Raw genomic sequence first — 15283 nt, 5'->3', positions numbered from 1 at the left:
GGATTAGATGGGATAACATCTGTAAAGCCTTCAGCCCAGCCTGGGCACAGAGTTAGCATGCAGACATGCTGGCAATCATTAATTCAGAAAAGGAAATTTCGGGCTGAGTTCATGTAGCACTCTGTGACTCCGGTAAGAGGGTCACAGCCTCTCTGAATCCATTTCTTACTTGGTAAAGCCCCTATGTCCCAAAGCACTGTAGTGAGACTCAGATGAGCCGCTGGACGGCAGGTGCTTCACACCCCAAAGTTCCCCAGGTGACTGGTGCTCCTCTTGGGAGGCAGTGCAGTGTACCAGCGAGAGGACAGGGTCCAGAGACAGGTGGACTGCTTTCCAGGCCTGGCTCTCCCATTTGCCCGGTCGTTACCCAGCCTGAAAAATGTTGTTAACTCTTTGTACCTCAGCTTCCTCCTCCGCTGGGTGCAGGTAACAATTGTGACCCTCAGCTTGTGGGAAATTAAGCAAGACCAAACCCCAGGCCTGGCCATGTGGGCCGTGGGGTGTGGGTTCCAGTCCCATGGTCTCTTTTCTTTTTTCCTTGGGTAACTGTTTTACTGTTGATTTGCAGAGTGATACAGAACGTAATTGATCAGGTGCCGAAGGCCCACTACCTGGTGGCTGTGGACGAGTCTGTCCACACGCTAGAAGACATTGTCAAGGTATGGTCACTCCACCGTGTGTTCTGAAGGTGTTTCTTAAACAGTCCTACCCCTATGGCTTGGCTCTGAAATCGCGTGGGCTAATAGGCCTGGGACCCCTGAAATAGAATGCCTTTAAAACCAGACTCACTACCTACATTTGCAGCCTGAGCTTTGGGAAATTCTCCCAAAATCAAAGTGACTTTTCTGCAGTATGTGCGTGTCGTTGTTGTTGTTAGGTGCCACGGAGCCGGCTCCGACTCACAGCGACTTTATGTACAACAAAACAAAACGTTGCCCGTGCCTGCGCCATCCTCTCAGTCATTGCTCTCTCTAGCCCATTGTTGTAGGCACCATGTCAGTCCAGCAGGATGTTGCATGGCGGGAAGCAAAGAAGGTCACTGCGGGCCTCAGGTTAAGAAGATGTGGGCCTCATCCCACCACACAGACACACGTGACACACCAGAATACTGAACTGTGCCTGTGCACCCGCCCGTGCCAACATACTGACACAGTCAGGGTCACCAAAGCTAAGAGCCACGTCCACGAACTCGAGGGCTATGATGCTACCCGTCCCTGTCTGGCGGCTCTGGCTAAGCCACCAGCTTGTAGCCCAGCCAGTGCAGCCTTCTCCTGCCTTTCCCCTCTGGCCTGTCCCCACACGTCCTTAAGATCCAGCTCAGACATCTTCCTCTGCACTCTCCCTGTCTCCCTCCCACCACCCCCACGGGCCGGACACCTCCCTCAGTGCTCCCAGGAGCCCTTGCTCCAAACATGGCGCCTGATTATTACGTGTCTCCCTTTTCAGACTGGGTGCTCCTTGAGGGCAGGACATCATCACCTGTCTCTACATTCTGGCACACAGTGATGGTTCTCAAATATTGGGGAGGGGAGGGGAGTGGGGGGTGGAGAAAAGGAAACAAAACAAAAACTCCCAAACAATAGTTTAACTAGTAAAGAACAGTCTGCCTTGAGCGCTATGCTCTTTTAAGAATGATCTGTATGGGATCAAACGGACAACAGCAACTGGAAAGATTAGCTAGGAACCTGGGAGGGGGGGTTATGTTAATGCTGGAGGAAGAAGTCACAACAGGAGGGTGAAAATGGGTGCAGGGCTCCAGGGATGTAATTGATGTCTCTAAATTTCAGCCGTAACCCACCAACGTAGAAACGGTCAAATTGGTGTATGTTTTGCTGTGTATATTTTCAACGACAAGAAAGTAAATAAAATTTACAGAAAAAAAAGAAAAGAAGAAAAAGTATTTGTGGAGCAGATAGATGCATGACTACTCACAGCATAATACTGCCTTCTATTTTGCACGTTGTTGTTATCATTTTCAGTGCAGTTAAATTTGTATCCGTTTGAGAAGTTGTGTATTTCTGCAGGTTAATCAAATAATGTTTCTGTTTTTCTCTAACAGTGCATCAGTAAAAATACCGGCCCTGGGAAAATCCAGAAATTACCCAAAGAAAATGCTTTCCTAACCAAGGACTTAACAGTTAGTGTATAAGAGATTCTTTATTTCACCGTTTTTCTAAGTATACTGTTACTTGTGGGATGTGGATTCAGAATATTTTTGTTGTGTGCTATAGAGTGGATTCCGACTCATAGAAACCCTATAGGACAGAGCAGAACTGCCCCATAGGGCTTCCTAGGCTGTAATCTTTACATGAGCAGATTGCCAGGTCGCTCTCCCGCAGACCCACTGGTGGGTTCGAACCACTGACCTCTCAGTTAGCAGCCAAGCACTTAACCATTGCACCGCTGGGGCTCCTGGGAGTCAGCATAAACTAAAAAAACCAAACCCATTGCTCCAAGTCAATTCTGACTCGTAGTGACCTTGTAGGATAGAGTAGAACTGCCCTATAGGGTTTCCAAGGCTTTATGGAAACAGACTGCCACATCTTTCTCCTGAAGAGTGGCTGGTGGGTTAGAACTGCTGATCTTTTGGTTAGCAGCTGAGCACTTAACCACTGGGCCACCAGTGCTCCTCAAAGTCAGAATAAACCCAAAACCTGTTGCCGTCTAGTAGATTTCAACTCATAGTGACCCTATTGGACAGGGTAGAACCATCCCCTAGGGTTTCCAAGGAGTGGCTGGTGGATTCAAACTGCTGACCTTTTGGTTAGCAACCGTAGCTCTCAACCATTGCGCCATCAGGGCTCCGAAGTCAGAGTACAAACAAAACAAAACAAAAAACCTGTTGCTGTCGAGTCGATCCTGACAGAGTAGAAGGGTTTTCAAGAAGCAGCTGGTGGATTCAAATTGCCAACCTTTTGGCTAGCAGCCAAACTCTTGACCACTATGCTATCAGGGCTCCTGGCTTTAAATCCAGCTGCAGAATACCTGGATGTCAGAATACCTGGGCCTGAATCCAGCTTCAGCTCCTGCTGGCTGTGAGAAGCACGGCTGGGCGTTCTATCCAAGGTGACTGTTCCTCTCTTCATGAGCCTCGGTCTTCTTTTTTTAAAGAACATTCAGAGGTCAGGAAATGTATTTGAAAGCGGGTTGATATGTGTCATGCTACACAAACATTGGGTGTTGTTCTCTTTGGCCTCTTGCTGAAATTCAATCAAATTCCATCACAACAAAGACAATCATGGTTTTACTTAGGCTCTGGGCTCTTAGACCTTATTTTAGGATATAAGGAGTGTTAGGAATCAGTTACACCCAAACTCTGAGTCTGAGAATTTTTCTTAAAAGACTGATAACCATGGTTGCCTCTGAAGGGTAGAACAGGGTAGGGGGTGGTCAGGGTCAAAGGGAGTTTTTGGCTTTATTCTCTTTGTTCTTTGGGATTTTGAACCAAAAAACTGCATACCTATTAAAAAAAAAAAAAAAAGAAGGAATTTATGAAAAAGAAAGAAAGTCTTAACTTGGACTCCAGAATCTTCTGCTCTTTGAGCAGGTTTTCTATCTACAAGAGCCACAGCAGCACCGGTGGTAAGACAGCAGATGTGAGCAGAGTTTAGAAGTGTCGTAGCTTCACCGTGAGTGCCCTGCAAATACTTGATGCTGGGTTACTCATGTTCACTGGATTTATGGCGTTTTCTTGAATGACTGTAGTGACATTAGGACCTCTCTAATTTTCTTTCATCTCTTAGCAAGAGTGTCTTGATCACTTCCTGGTCAATTTGCGGATGGAAGCGCTCTTTGTGAAGGAAAATTTTAACATTCGATGGGTTGCCCAGACAGGATTTGTGGAAAATATCAACAACATCCTGAAAGAATACAAACAAAGCCGAGGACTGTTGGTAACTATCATCACTTCCTGTTCATGTTTCCAAGTTGAAGCAAAAGGAAATGAACCTTTCAGTGTAATTATGCCAGTGAAAGCACTTTCTTTTTCAAATCTCCAAATTTCAAATCCTTTTTCAGACTTGACAGATTTGTCCAGTTCTAACAATCTACATGTATATTAACATTGATCAACTGACTAGTTCAAAGACTGCAAAGTTCTTTAATATCGATAATGACTGTTACGCTTGACACATGCTGAACGTGACAGTCAGTCAAGGCCGACCATCACAGAGTTGAATCTGAGGGAGATACAACGTGCCTCACGGGTGGCCGATTTTCAGCCCTGGCTGTTCCTACGGGGAGAGTCGGTGGGACCTGAAGGGAGCAGTGTGATTATTACTTTGACCTACGGGGAGAGTCGGTGGGACCTGAAGGGAGCAGTGTGATTATTACTTTGACCTACGGGGAGAGTAGGTGGGCCCTGAAGGGAGCAGTGGGATTATTACTTTGACCTACGGGGAGAGTAGGTGGGCCCTGAAGGGAGCAGTGGGATTACTACTTTGACCTCCGGGGAGAGGAGGTGGGGCCTGAAGGGAGCAGTGGGATTATTACTTTGACCTCCGGGGAGAGTCAGTAGGCCCTGAAGGGAGCAGTGGGATTATTACTTTGACCTATGGGGAGAGTAGGTGGGCCCTGAAGGGAGCAGTGGGATTATTACTTTGACCTACGGGGAGAGTCAGTAGGCCCTGAAGGGAGCAGTGAGATTATTACTTTGACCTCCGGGGAGAGTAGGTGGGGCCTGAAGGGAGCAGTGGGATTATTACTTTGACCTCCGGGGAGAGTCAGTAGGCCCTGAAGGGAGCAGTGGGATTATTACTTTGACCTACGGGGAGAGTAGGTGGGGCCTGAAGGGAGCAGTGGGATTATACTTTGACCTCTTACAGTGGGCCAGGAGATCTGCTGTCATCTTAATCATCACAACTTCTCAAGGTCAGTGCTCTTCACTCCATGTTACAGACGAGGAAACCGAAGCTCAGGGAGGTGAAGCAGCTTCTTCAAGGTCACGCAGACACTTAGGGATGCAAACTGGCTGACTAGAACGGTCTGTCCAGCTGCAGAGCCCGTACTTGGCACTGCACGCTGCCCTCTCTGACATAGGGCAAAGGTAGCACTAGTCCGGACCTTTAGATGTACTCCAGGGGTGAGAGCTGGAAAGTGGCCTCCGACACAACGGGACATCATAGTGGTGATTGTCATTGTACACGGGAACACCCTACACAAGCTAATGTTGTCATGGTACCCTAAGAAATGTATTCTCTTGAAAAACATACCTACTGAAGAATAAGTAACAGATGTACACCTTAGCAAAAGAAATCACGACCCCTTTAAGCATCTAAGGTGCCCATGGCAGCTGTACTTGGAGAATGTCCTGAGGCACCCCTTAACCATTGCCACTGAGTCAATTCCAGCTCAAAATGATCCTATAGGACAGGGTAGAACTGCCCCAAAGGCTTTCTTTCCTAGGTTGTAATCTTTATGGGAGCAGACTGCAGACAGCTTTGTCCCTCAGAGCAGCTGGTGGGTTCAAACTGCTGACCTTTCAGTTAGCAGCCAAGTTATTAACCACCAGGCCACCAGGCTCCTTGATAGCAACCACGCTGGATCAGAAATTCTTCCGTTTCTTTGTTCTCTTTACGAGGTAGTACAGTAAGCATGAAACTGGTGGTGAATAATGGGTGAGAACATTGTTCTTTAGTACTTTTGAGGTATTCCTGAGCATGTCCTTTTGACTTCCATATCCTCCACATAAAACTCAAGCCGGTTGCCATGGAGTTGATTCCAACTCACGGCGACCCTACAGGACAGAATAGAGCTGCCCCATAAGGTTTCCAAGGAGCAGCTGGTGCATTCGAGCTGCCGATCTCTTGGTTAGCGATCGAGCTGTTAACCACTTTGCCACCATGGCTCCATTCCCCACATGAACGCAACTCAAACCCAAACCCGTTGCCATCGAGTTGATTCTGACTCACAGTGACCCTACAGGACAGAGTAGAACTGCCCTGTATGGTTTCCAAGGAGCGCCTGTGGATTCGAACTGCTGACCTTTTGGTTAGCAGCCAAGCTCCTACCCACATCCCCCATATAAAAATATAGTGGATGCTTATTAAATATCTGCTGGATGAATGGACATGAATGGTCACTCTCTGGTTAGGGAGCAGACGCTCTCGGCATGATGTGATAGCAACCAAGATGCCAGGGTGGGGAAGGGACTCTGAAGTCCACTCTTGACGAGGAGGGAGTGTCAGCCTGCAGGACCTAGAGACTTTTGAAAAGGCACATTCCTGGAATAGACAACACTGGGTCTGGTTACAGACTGTTCCCAGTTCACTTTGTTCCTCATTCTCCTTTTCAGCCCATCAAGATTTGTATTCTTGGTCCTCCTGCTGTGGGAAAATCCAGCATTGCCGTGGAATTGTGCAAGTACTACAAGCTGCACCACATTAAATTGAAGGATGTCATTTCTGAGGCCATAGCAAAACTGGTAATACGTTCAGCTACTTTATTTGGAATTTTTATTTAAAGAAAAAATCCTTTTCTCAGTCTCGTAATAAAGAAACAAGTCATTTTACATGCCGGTCTACAAAGAGGTTTATGATTTTAATTGGATTCTGTTGCTGGCCGCCGTTATAAAAACACAGAACCCCACAGAGCTTTCCACTTTGGGATGGAAGCATCTTTTGTGGTCTTTGGAGTTGTGTGTCTCCAGCTATTATTCAAATTCTATTTTGCATTTTGGATATGCATTGACTGGAACATTTTAAAGTTTTTTGTTCTTTCTTTTTTTATTGTGATTAAAAATATATATATATATAAAAGAAAACATTTGGCATTTCAACATTTTTTACCTGTACAATTCAGTGACATTAATTATGTTCTCCATGAACCACTCTCCATTTGCAAGTTTTTTCCTCACTCTAGCTGAAGCTCTGTGCCCATTAGGGTTTTTTATTCTCGATGTGTGTTTCCCAGGGTATTATCAGAACGCTATCTACTGATGACTTGTTATCATCTTGTTGTGAACGGTAGATCCTGAGGTACACATCCATAATTATTATTGAGTCTTGTTTTTATAAAATGCATTTCCTCCAAGTAAGGTACAACAACCTTTATCTACAAAAGGGTTAAATCATAATCAGCTCTGGCATTAACACCCATAAAAAACCTGTGGCCTTTGAGTGGATTCCAATCACAGTAACCCTATAGGACAGAGTACAACTGCCCCGTAGAGTTTCCAAAGAGCACCTTGTGGATTTGAACTGCTGACCTTTTGGTTAGCAGCCGTAGCTCTTAACCAGTACACCACCAGGGTTTCCTGGCATTAGCACAGAAATGTATTATTCTTCTAAAATTGAGTAAGAGAAACCTGATGGTCTTCATCCGTCTTTGTAGATACACACATCCTGAAAACCTTTGTGTGGCAGCTGTCACTGAACACTGTCTCAGTTATCTAGTGCTGCTGTAACAGAAGTACCGCAAGTGATGGCTTTATTTTCTCACAGTTTAGGAGGCTACCCCAACACCCAGTGCTCTCGAGTCGATTCCAACTCATAGCGACCCTATAGGACACTACAAGTCCTAATTCAGGGTGCCGACTCTAGGGGAAGGCTTTCTGTCTCTGTCGGGTCTAGGAGAAGGTCCTTGTCTCTTCTCAGCTTCTGCTCCTGAGCATGACATCTGCCTTCCCCCATCTCTGCTTCCTTGCTTCTCTATGCTTCATCTACTCTTTTATGTCTCAAAAGAGATTGATTTAAGACACACCCTGTACTAATACTGCCTCATTAACATAACAGAGACAACCCATTTCCAAATGGGATTATAACCAGAGGTGTAGGGGTTAGAATTTACAACACATATTTTTGGGGGACACAATTCAATCTATAATGGGTACCTTCCCTTTTTGGGTACCAGCCTTTTCCCAGGCTCACTGGCCAGGTGATTTGTGAGTAGTGAATTAGTGTAGCGCGTCCTCTGATTTGAATATCCCTGCGGCATGTAGGAGGCGATTGTCTCACCTAAGGAAGGAAAGGAAGAAGAAGAAGAAGGTGAAGAGGAGGAAGAAGAGGAGAGCGTAGAAGACGCGCAGGAACTCTTAGACGGCATCAAGGAAAGCATGGAGCAGAACGCAGGTAATGTCACGCGCACAGGTAAGGCGCGCACAGGTAAGGTGTGCACAGGTAAGGCGTGCAGGTAATGCCATGTGCACAGGTAACAAACGCGAAGGAGTGGGCTGGTCTCGTTGATGGTGGCTATTTGTTCTGGTTATAAAAGAATCACCTGGTTACTATCAAAAGAAAAGTATAGAAATTACAATAACAGCAAACAATTATCCTTCATCGTCCTACCTCCTGGAGAATATCACTGATGGGAGAACTTTCTAAGTTAAAAAAATAAAAAAGGTCAAATTTGTATTCATAAATATTTCATAAACATCAAAAAATCATTAATTAAAGGTCAAAAGACAAACCAGGAAAAAAAATTACCACCAATTGTGACAGAGTTAATATCCTCATTATATAAAATGCACAGGTAAATTCATAAGAAAATCATCAAATCCTTAATAGAAAAGTGGAGAAGAGGTACCAATAATTTATAGAGAAAGAAATTCAAGGAAATGGAAAAATATTCTTAACTGACTTGGTAATTGTAACCAGACTGTCGAACAAACCAATCACAGCAAGGTGTCACTTTAAACTCAAGCTCTGTATTCATTCTTTCCCCACCCTTGGGTGAAATTTCAGGCTGGTTCCGTTGCAACTCCTAGCCAGTAAATGAGTAGCCAGCCCCTCTGCTCATTCGTGCTCAAAGAAACCCATTCCAGCCAATCGAATAACCACCAACATGGGTGGGGCCCGAGCTGCCTTTACGGGAACCTACTTCCCAGCAGGAAAGCACAGTCAATAGCAGTTATTATAAAAATAAAACCATTTCATTTTTATCCTCAGCCACCTGAGATCCTCCATCAAACTGGCTATACTACTGTATATATAATCAATAGTTTGAACTCTTATCCAATACAGTAAAACCTGACAAAGCTGGAACCTGCGTAAGGAGGAAACCTGTCAGAGAAACAAAAACCAAAAACCCATTGCTGTCGAGTCAATTCTGACTCATAGCGACCTATAGGACAGAGTAGAACTGCCCCATAGGGTTTCCAAGGAGCTCCTGGTGGATTCAAACTGTCGACCTTTTGTTTAACAGCTGTAGCTCTTAACTACTACGCCACCAGGGTTTCCTATCAGAGAAGGAAAACGCAAATATTTCCCACTAAAATGAGTGCTAGAAGAGTGGTAAGACTGCACCCTGCAAAGGCAGAAAACCTGGGAGAACCTGAAAAACAAGGCAGCCCTGTCGAGTTATGGCTCTCAGGGCTTTCATCATGTAAAACTTCTTTTCTTGACTTCCTCTCAACTATGTCTGCCTTCTAAGTTTTCTGGGGCTGCCATAACAAATGACTACAAACTTGGTGGCTTAAAACAACAGAAATTTATTCCCTCACAGTCCTGGAGCCCCGAACTTTGAAACCAAGGTGTCAGCAGGACCAGGTCCCCCCTGAAGGCTCTAGGGGAGGATCTTTGCCTGTCTCTTCAGCTCCTGGTGGCCCCAGGCATTCCTTGGCTTGTGGCCGCATCACTCCAGTCTCTGCCTCCGTTGTCATGTGGCATCTCCTCTGTGTATCTTCTTATAAGGACCCCAGACACTGGATTTAAGTCCTATCCTAAACCTGGGAAGTTTTCATCTCAAGATTTTTAACTGATTACATCTGCAAAGACCCCATTTCCAAATAATGTCACATTCTGAGGTTCTAGGTGGACATGAATTTGGGGGGGACACTGTTCAACCCACTACAGCTTCTTTCCTCTTACTTACTCCTCCTTTCTTGCTGGGGGCTTTTTCTGACCCTGCAGGGTTGGGCTGAGGGCAGCAGGGACTAGGGGAGAAAGACAGGCCTCTGCTGGACCTCCACAGAGCCTACCACTGAGGACCACCCAACAGCAGCTCCCTGTGGGCAGAGCTTTGCACTGCCCTCCCATCTCAGGTCTTCTGGTGCCCCAGTGTTTGACCCTCCAGATAACACTCTTCCCAGCTAGAATGGGAGCCTAGTTTTCCCTCCTATCCTCGTCCCCAACCCCCAAGATATCGGCATGGCCTGCATTCCACTCAAGGAGTGCTCAGGTGTCTAGGGCTGTTTGACGGTGGCTGGCTTGAGGGTCCAGTATGGTCCCAGGTCCTTTCTACTTAAGCTTGTTTCTCCCTGTCCCACTTCAAGGACACTGGTCCCTTCCTCTGGAGTCCAGATTCCCCCTCCACCTCCTTCTCCTACCCCCAAGCCATTCTGAGCTAGTCTCTGTCTCCACTTGAGCTGGCCAATTATCTGCGTGTAGTTTCTGCTTTAGTGTGGGCTGGGCAGGGAGGAAATGGAATTTGGGATCCCGGAGGGAAAGGCTGGTAGGAACACTTTGAGATCTACCGTGCCTCTGCCTTGCCCGCGAGGCATCAGGGAGTTCCTGGGTCTGGCTTTGGAGGGTCCTGACAGAGCTCTGGCTCCAGCCTTTTTGGGGAGGGAAAAAATACCAGAGAAAAGAAGACATCCCTTTGTGAGGCCATATATGGAAGGAAATCTGGTAAGGTCCTGTTGGGTGCGGACGGGCTAGGATTCCCAGGAATCCGCAGATGTGTTTGGAGCTATATACACAAACCTGCGGCTGAGGTGGAAGACCCGATAAATGTGCCGCCCCCTAGAGGAGAGACAAGAACTTCAAGCATTCAGGCCAACTCGGCCTGTTGCCTTCGAGTTGACTCATAGCCACCCTATAGGACAGAGTAGAACCACCCCATAGGGTTTCCAAGGCTGTAGTCTTTACCGAAGGAGACCTGGTGGCCCAGTGGTTAAGAGCTTGGCTGCTAAAAAAAGGTTGGCAGTTTGAATCCACCAGCTGCTCCTTGGAGTTCTCCAAGTCCAAGAAGAGACTGTCTTTGGCAGGAGACTCTGTTCTTCCCCAAGGTACAAGAGAGGCCAAACTGGTTTGGCAGCCTTTGATAGGAGGGATGTAAGAGGGGGGCTGGAAGGAGCAGAGGAAATGGTCTCTGAGGAGAAGGGAATGTCTTCCCATAACAACCATCCCTTCCGACTCCTTTCCTTCACCCAGCACTCCTAGCCACCCACCCACTCCTCTCCTCCACCCAGCACTCCTAGCCACCTAGCCACCCACCCACTCCTTTCCTCCATCACTCCTAGTCACCTAGCCACCCACCCACTCTTCTCCTCCACGCAGCACCCCTAGCCGCCTAGCCACTCACCTGCTCCCACAATGCTGGAAGAGCCCATTCAATCCCCTCCGACCTTAGGAAGAGATTTTTGCCTCCCTCAAGTTTTTCTGAAAATACTTCCTATTCATATTTACCTGAAACTCGAACATGGACCTTGGTTATGTTTGAACAAAGTAAGACCTTTGAACCCACGGCACAGACATACGTAGCCATTCCAGAGCACGAGGACACAGAGATTAGCTCACGTTTCCCTCACATGACCCAGCGTGTTATTCTGTGATTCCAGTGATCCCAGCAAGATGGTGTTGTTCACAGACCACAGTGGGGCACCTCCGTGCCCTGCTCACAATCCCACCCCCACCGACCCGACTCAGCAGCCAGAATAAGCGCTTCCTGCTCAACCATAAAAAAAATGGAGGGCACTAATTACAGGTTCTTTTTGCTCATTGTATGTATCTCAAGAGCTTTGTAGAGTTAGTGAATCTAGGCAACTGGTTTCCGGGTGATCACTGCCCTAGTCCTTCTGTGAGTTTGTAAATAAAAATGGGGGGGGGCTATAGATGTATCAACTTCATAGTGTATCTGCTGCGTGTGCATTATCTTAAAATCTTGGTGTGCAGTTATCTATTTTTAAACTGTTTTAATAATTATAAATGTAGGTTAAAATTAACATTTGAAAATACTGTGTTGTTCTTAGATGCCATCAAGTTGGCTCCAGCTCACAGCGACCCTGTGCACAACAGAACGGAACACTGCCCGGTCCTGCGCCATCCTCACAATCGTTGTTATGCTTGAGCCCATTGTTGCAGCCACTGTGTCAATCCATCTCATTGAGGGTCTTCATCTTTTTTGCTGACCCTCTACTTTACCAAGTATTAAGTCCTTCTCCAGGGACTGGTCCCTCCTGATAACATGTCCAAAGTATGTGAGACATAGTCTTGCCATTCTTGCTTCTAAGGAGCATTCTGAATATACTTCTTCCAAGACAGATTTGTTCGTTCTTTAAAACACTACCAGCATTTAAAAGGTGCACTTAAAATTAATAATATTAAATCCACTCCTCTGAAAAAAAGCAACGGGGCATTTTAGAAACCACCCAGTAGGCTGTGCTCATTCATTCAAAGGAGAAGTGACAGTCTTCTGCCATGGAGCTCAACACTGCTCCTGAGTGTGTCTCTAGGAAGTCACAGCTCTTTAGAGAAAGTCGCTCGGGCACGGCCCTTTGAGTATTCAGTAATGCCTCTAATTACCACAACCGCCCTGTCTGTCAGTTTGTTGTATCGTGGTGGCTGGCATGTTGCTTTGATGGTGGAAACTCTGCCACTGGTATTTCAAAGCCAGTAGGATCACCCATGGTGGGCAAGTTTCAGTGGAGCCTACAGACTAAGACAGACTAGGAAGAAGGACCTGCTGGTCTACTTGTGAAAATTGTTGCTGTTGCTGTTGTGTGCTGTAAAGTTGCTTCTGACTCATGGTGGCCCTACAGGTCAGAGTAGAACTGCCCCACAGGGCTTCCAAGGCTGTAATCTTTACGGGAGCAGATTGCCAGGTCTTTTCTCCCTCAGAGTGGCTGGTGGTTTCCAACCGCCTGACCTTTCAGTTAACAGCTGAGTGCTTAACCATTGTGCCGCTGGGGCTGAAGATTAGCCGATGAAAATCTGTGTATCACAACAGAATATTGTCCGATGTAGTGCAGGAAGACGAGCCCCTGGGTTGGAAGACAATCAGAACGCGCAGTGGCCACAACGATGGACTTGAGCATCAGAAGGATCGTGAAGGTGGTGGAGGACCTGGCAGCATTCCATTCTGTTACACATAAGGTCACCACGCGTCAGAGCCAACTCAGAGGGCAACTAACAGCAACGATGGTCGTGAACTGCTGCTTGCTGCCCTTTCTTGCCTGCAGGACGAAGCAGAAACGAACGGAAGAACTCAGGGCCTGAAACAAACAAGGGCCCCGTGGAAGGGGCCACAGCAGATCTCAGAGGGCTTTTACTTACACAGCGGAGCCTTTGAGGAGTCGCAGACGCTGCGTAAACGAAGCAGTCTTTGACGTTCAGCGAACCCCTTGACGTTTTTAAATTGGGCTTTATTTATTTATTGCCGCCGTGAACTTGACTGAGAAGTAACGTAAAATCATTTCTGGAGGTTTCATTATGTCAAATTATACCTTTGGTTATTTTTTGTTGCTGCCATAATATTTAAAATTCTGAAAGACGCAATTATTTTCTCAGTCACTTCCTGCCTAATGATTCCTGTGACGATGAAAAGTAGTAGAAAGGAGAGGTGTTTTAATTAGATCCTCTTATTGCCGTTAAGTGGTGAGAAAAAGAGGAATGTGAGGCCCAAAGCTACTTATTTTGCATAATAGGCCCACTGCGAAAGAAACCAAAAGTCTGCCACATGCCCTGAAAATGGCTTCAGAGATCAGTTTCTCAGACTCGCCAACTTATGTTCCCGCCACGGGCAGGTTCAGCAGCGTGAGGACAGGGCTCTGCCTTCACTGTAGCGGAGCAGTGATTCCGATGACGTTCTGATGAACGCTGCGGGGAGCTATATCACGTTGACATTTGACTACTGTGGGGATTTTAGAACAAACGCCTCCTCTTTGGCCGCCCCAAGCAATTCCAAGACCCCAGTGTCTGGGGCCCCAGACTGAGCTGTCCCATGGGGCCACAGGAGGAAGTGCCAATTGGAAAAGACGGAACAGGAGAGCCAAATCTTTCCTGCAGCTTTAAAGAAATCAGTGCCTCCGAGGCTCAGATCAAGCTTGCCTTTTAATCAAAATCAGCAAAAATGTATTGAGCACGTACTATTAACAAATTACGCGCTGGCAACATAATGCAGGAATATTACCTCACTTCATTCTGGCCACAGTAGCATTTGCTCTCAGGTATTATGGTTATAGGTCCCTGGGTGGCACAAGAGGTTTGCACTCAACTACCAGCCTAAAGCTTGGTGGTTTCAACCCACCCAGAGGCACTGCAGAAGAAGAAAGGTGGTTGGAATCCACCTAGAGGCACCACAAAAGAAAGATTACACCTTCTGTAAAGATTGTTGTTTTTGTTTTTAGATGCCACTGAGTCAGTTCTGACTCATAGTGACCCTGTGCACAACAGAACAAAACACTGCCCAGTCCTGCACCATCCTCACAATTGTTGTTATGCTTGAGCTCACTGTTGCAGCTACTGTATCAGTCTACCTCGTTGAGGGTCTTCCTCTTTTCCGCTGACCCTGTACTCTGCCAAGCATGATGTCCTTCTCCAGGGACTGATCCCTCCTGACAACATGTCCAAAGTGTGTAAGACGCAGTCTCACCATCCTTGCTTCTAAGGATCATCCTGGTTGCACTTGGTCCAAGACAGATTTGTTTGTTCTTTTGGCAGTCCATGGTATATTCAATATTCTTCACCAACACCACAATTCAAAGGCATCAACTCTTCTTCGGTCTTCCTTATTCATTGTCCAGCTTTCACATGCATATGATGCAATTGAAAATACCATGGCTTGGGTCAGGCGCACCTTAGTCTTCAAGGTGACATCGTTGCTTTTCAACACTTTAAAGAGGTCCTTTGCAGCAGATTTGCCCAATGCAATGTGTCGTTTGATTTCTTGACTGCTGCTTCCATGGGTATTGATTGTGGATCCAAGTGAAATGAAATCCTTGACAACTTCAATCTTTTCTCCATTTATCATGATGTTGCTCATTGGTCCAGTTGTAAGGATTTTTGTTTTCTTTATGTTGAGGCGTAATCCATACTGAAGGCTGTGGTCTTTGATCTTCATTAGTAAGTGCTTCAAGTCTTCTTCACTTTCAGCAAGTAAGGTTGTAGCATCTGCGTAACGCAGGTTGTTAATGAGTCTTCCTCCAATCCCGATGCCCCGTCCTTCTTCATATAGTCCAGCTTCTCAGATTATTTGCTCAGCATACAGATTGAATAGGTATGGTGAAAGGATACAACCCTGACGCACACCTTTCCTGACTTTAAACCACTCAGTATCCCCTTGTTCTGTCCGAACAGCTGCCTCTTGATCTGTGTACAGGTTCCTCCTGAGCACAATTAAGTGTTCTGAA

General features: G+C 46.4%; 1 protein-coding gene across 1 annotated transcript in view; it reads left to right on the top strand.

Moving 5' to 3' along the window:
• The window catches only part of AK7 (adenylate kinase 7), a 76923-nt gene that overhangs the window by 39009 nt on the left and 22631 nt on the right, over positions 1-15283 (top strand). The window contains exons 8-12 of the mRNA XM_049899253.1: positions 569-659; positions 2060-2137; positions 3744-3893; positions 6293-6421; positions 7937-8066. Of these exons, the coding sequence (XP_049755210.1) occupies positions 569-659; positions 2060-2137; positions 3744-3893; positions 6293-6421; positions 7937-8066 (578 nt within the window). The remainder of the gene's footprint in view (positions 1-568; positions 660-2059; positions 2138-3743; positions 3894-6292; positions 6422-7936; positions 8067-15283) is intronic.

This window comes from Elephas maximus, chromosome 10 (assembly GCF_024166365.1).
Source record: "Elephas maximus indicus isolate mEleMax1 chromosome 10, mEleMax1 primary haplotype, whole genome shotgun sequence".
Taxonomy (NCBI): Eukaryota; Metazoa; Chordata; class Mammalia; order Proboscidea; family Elephantidae; genus Elephas; species Elephas maximus.
Note: the sequence above shows the minus strand (reverse complement) of the source record. Positions and strands in the feature narration are given on the sequence as shown.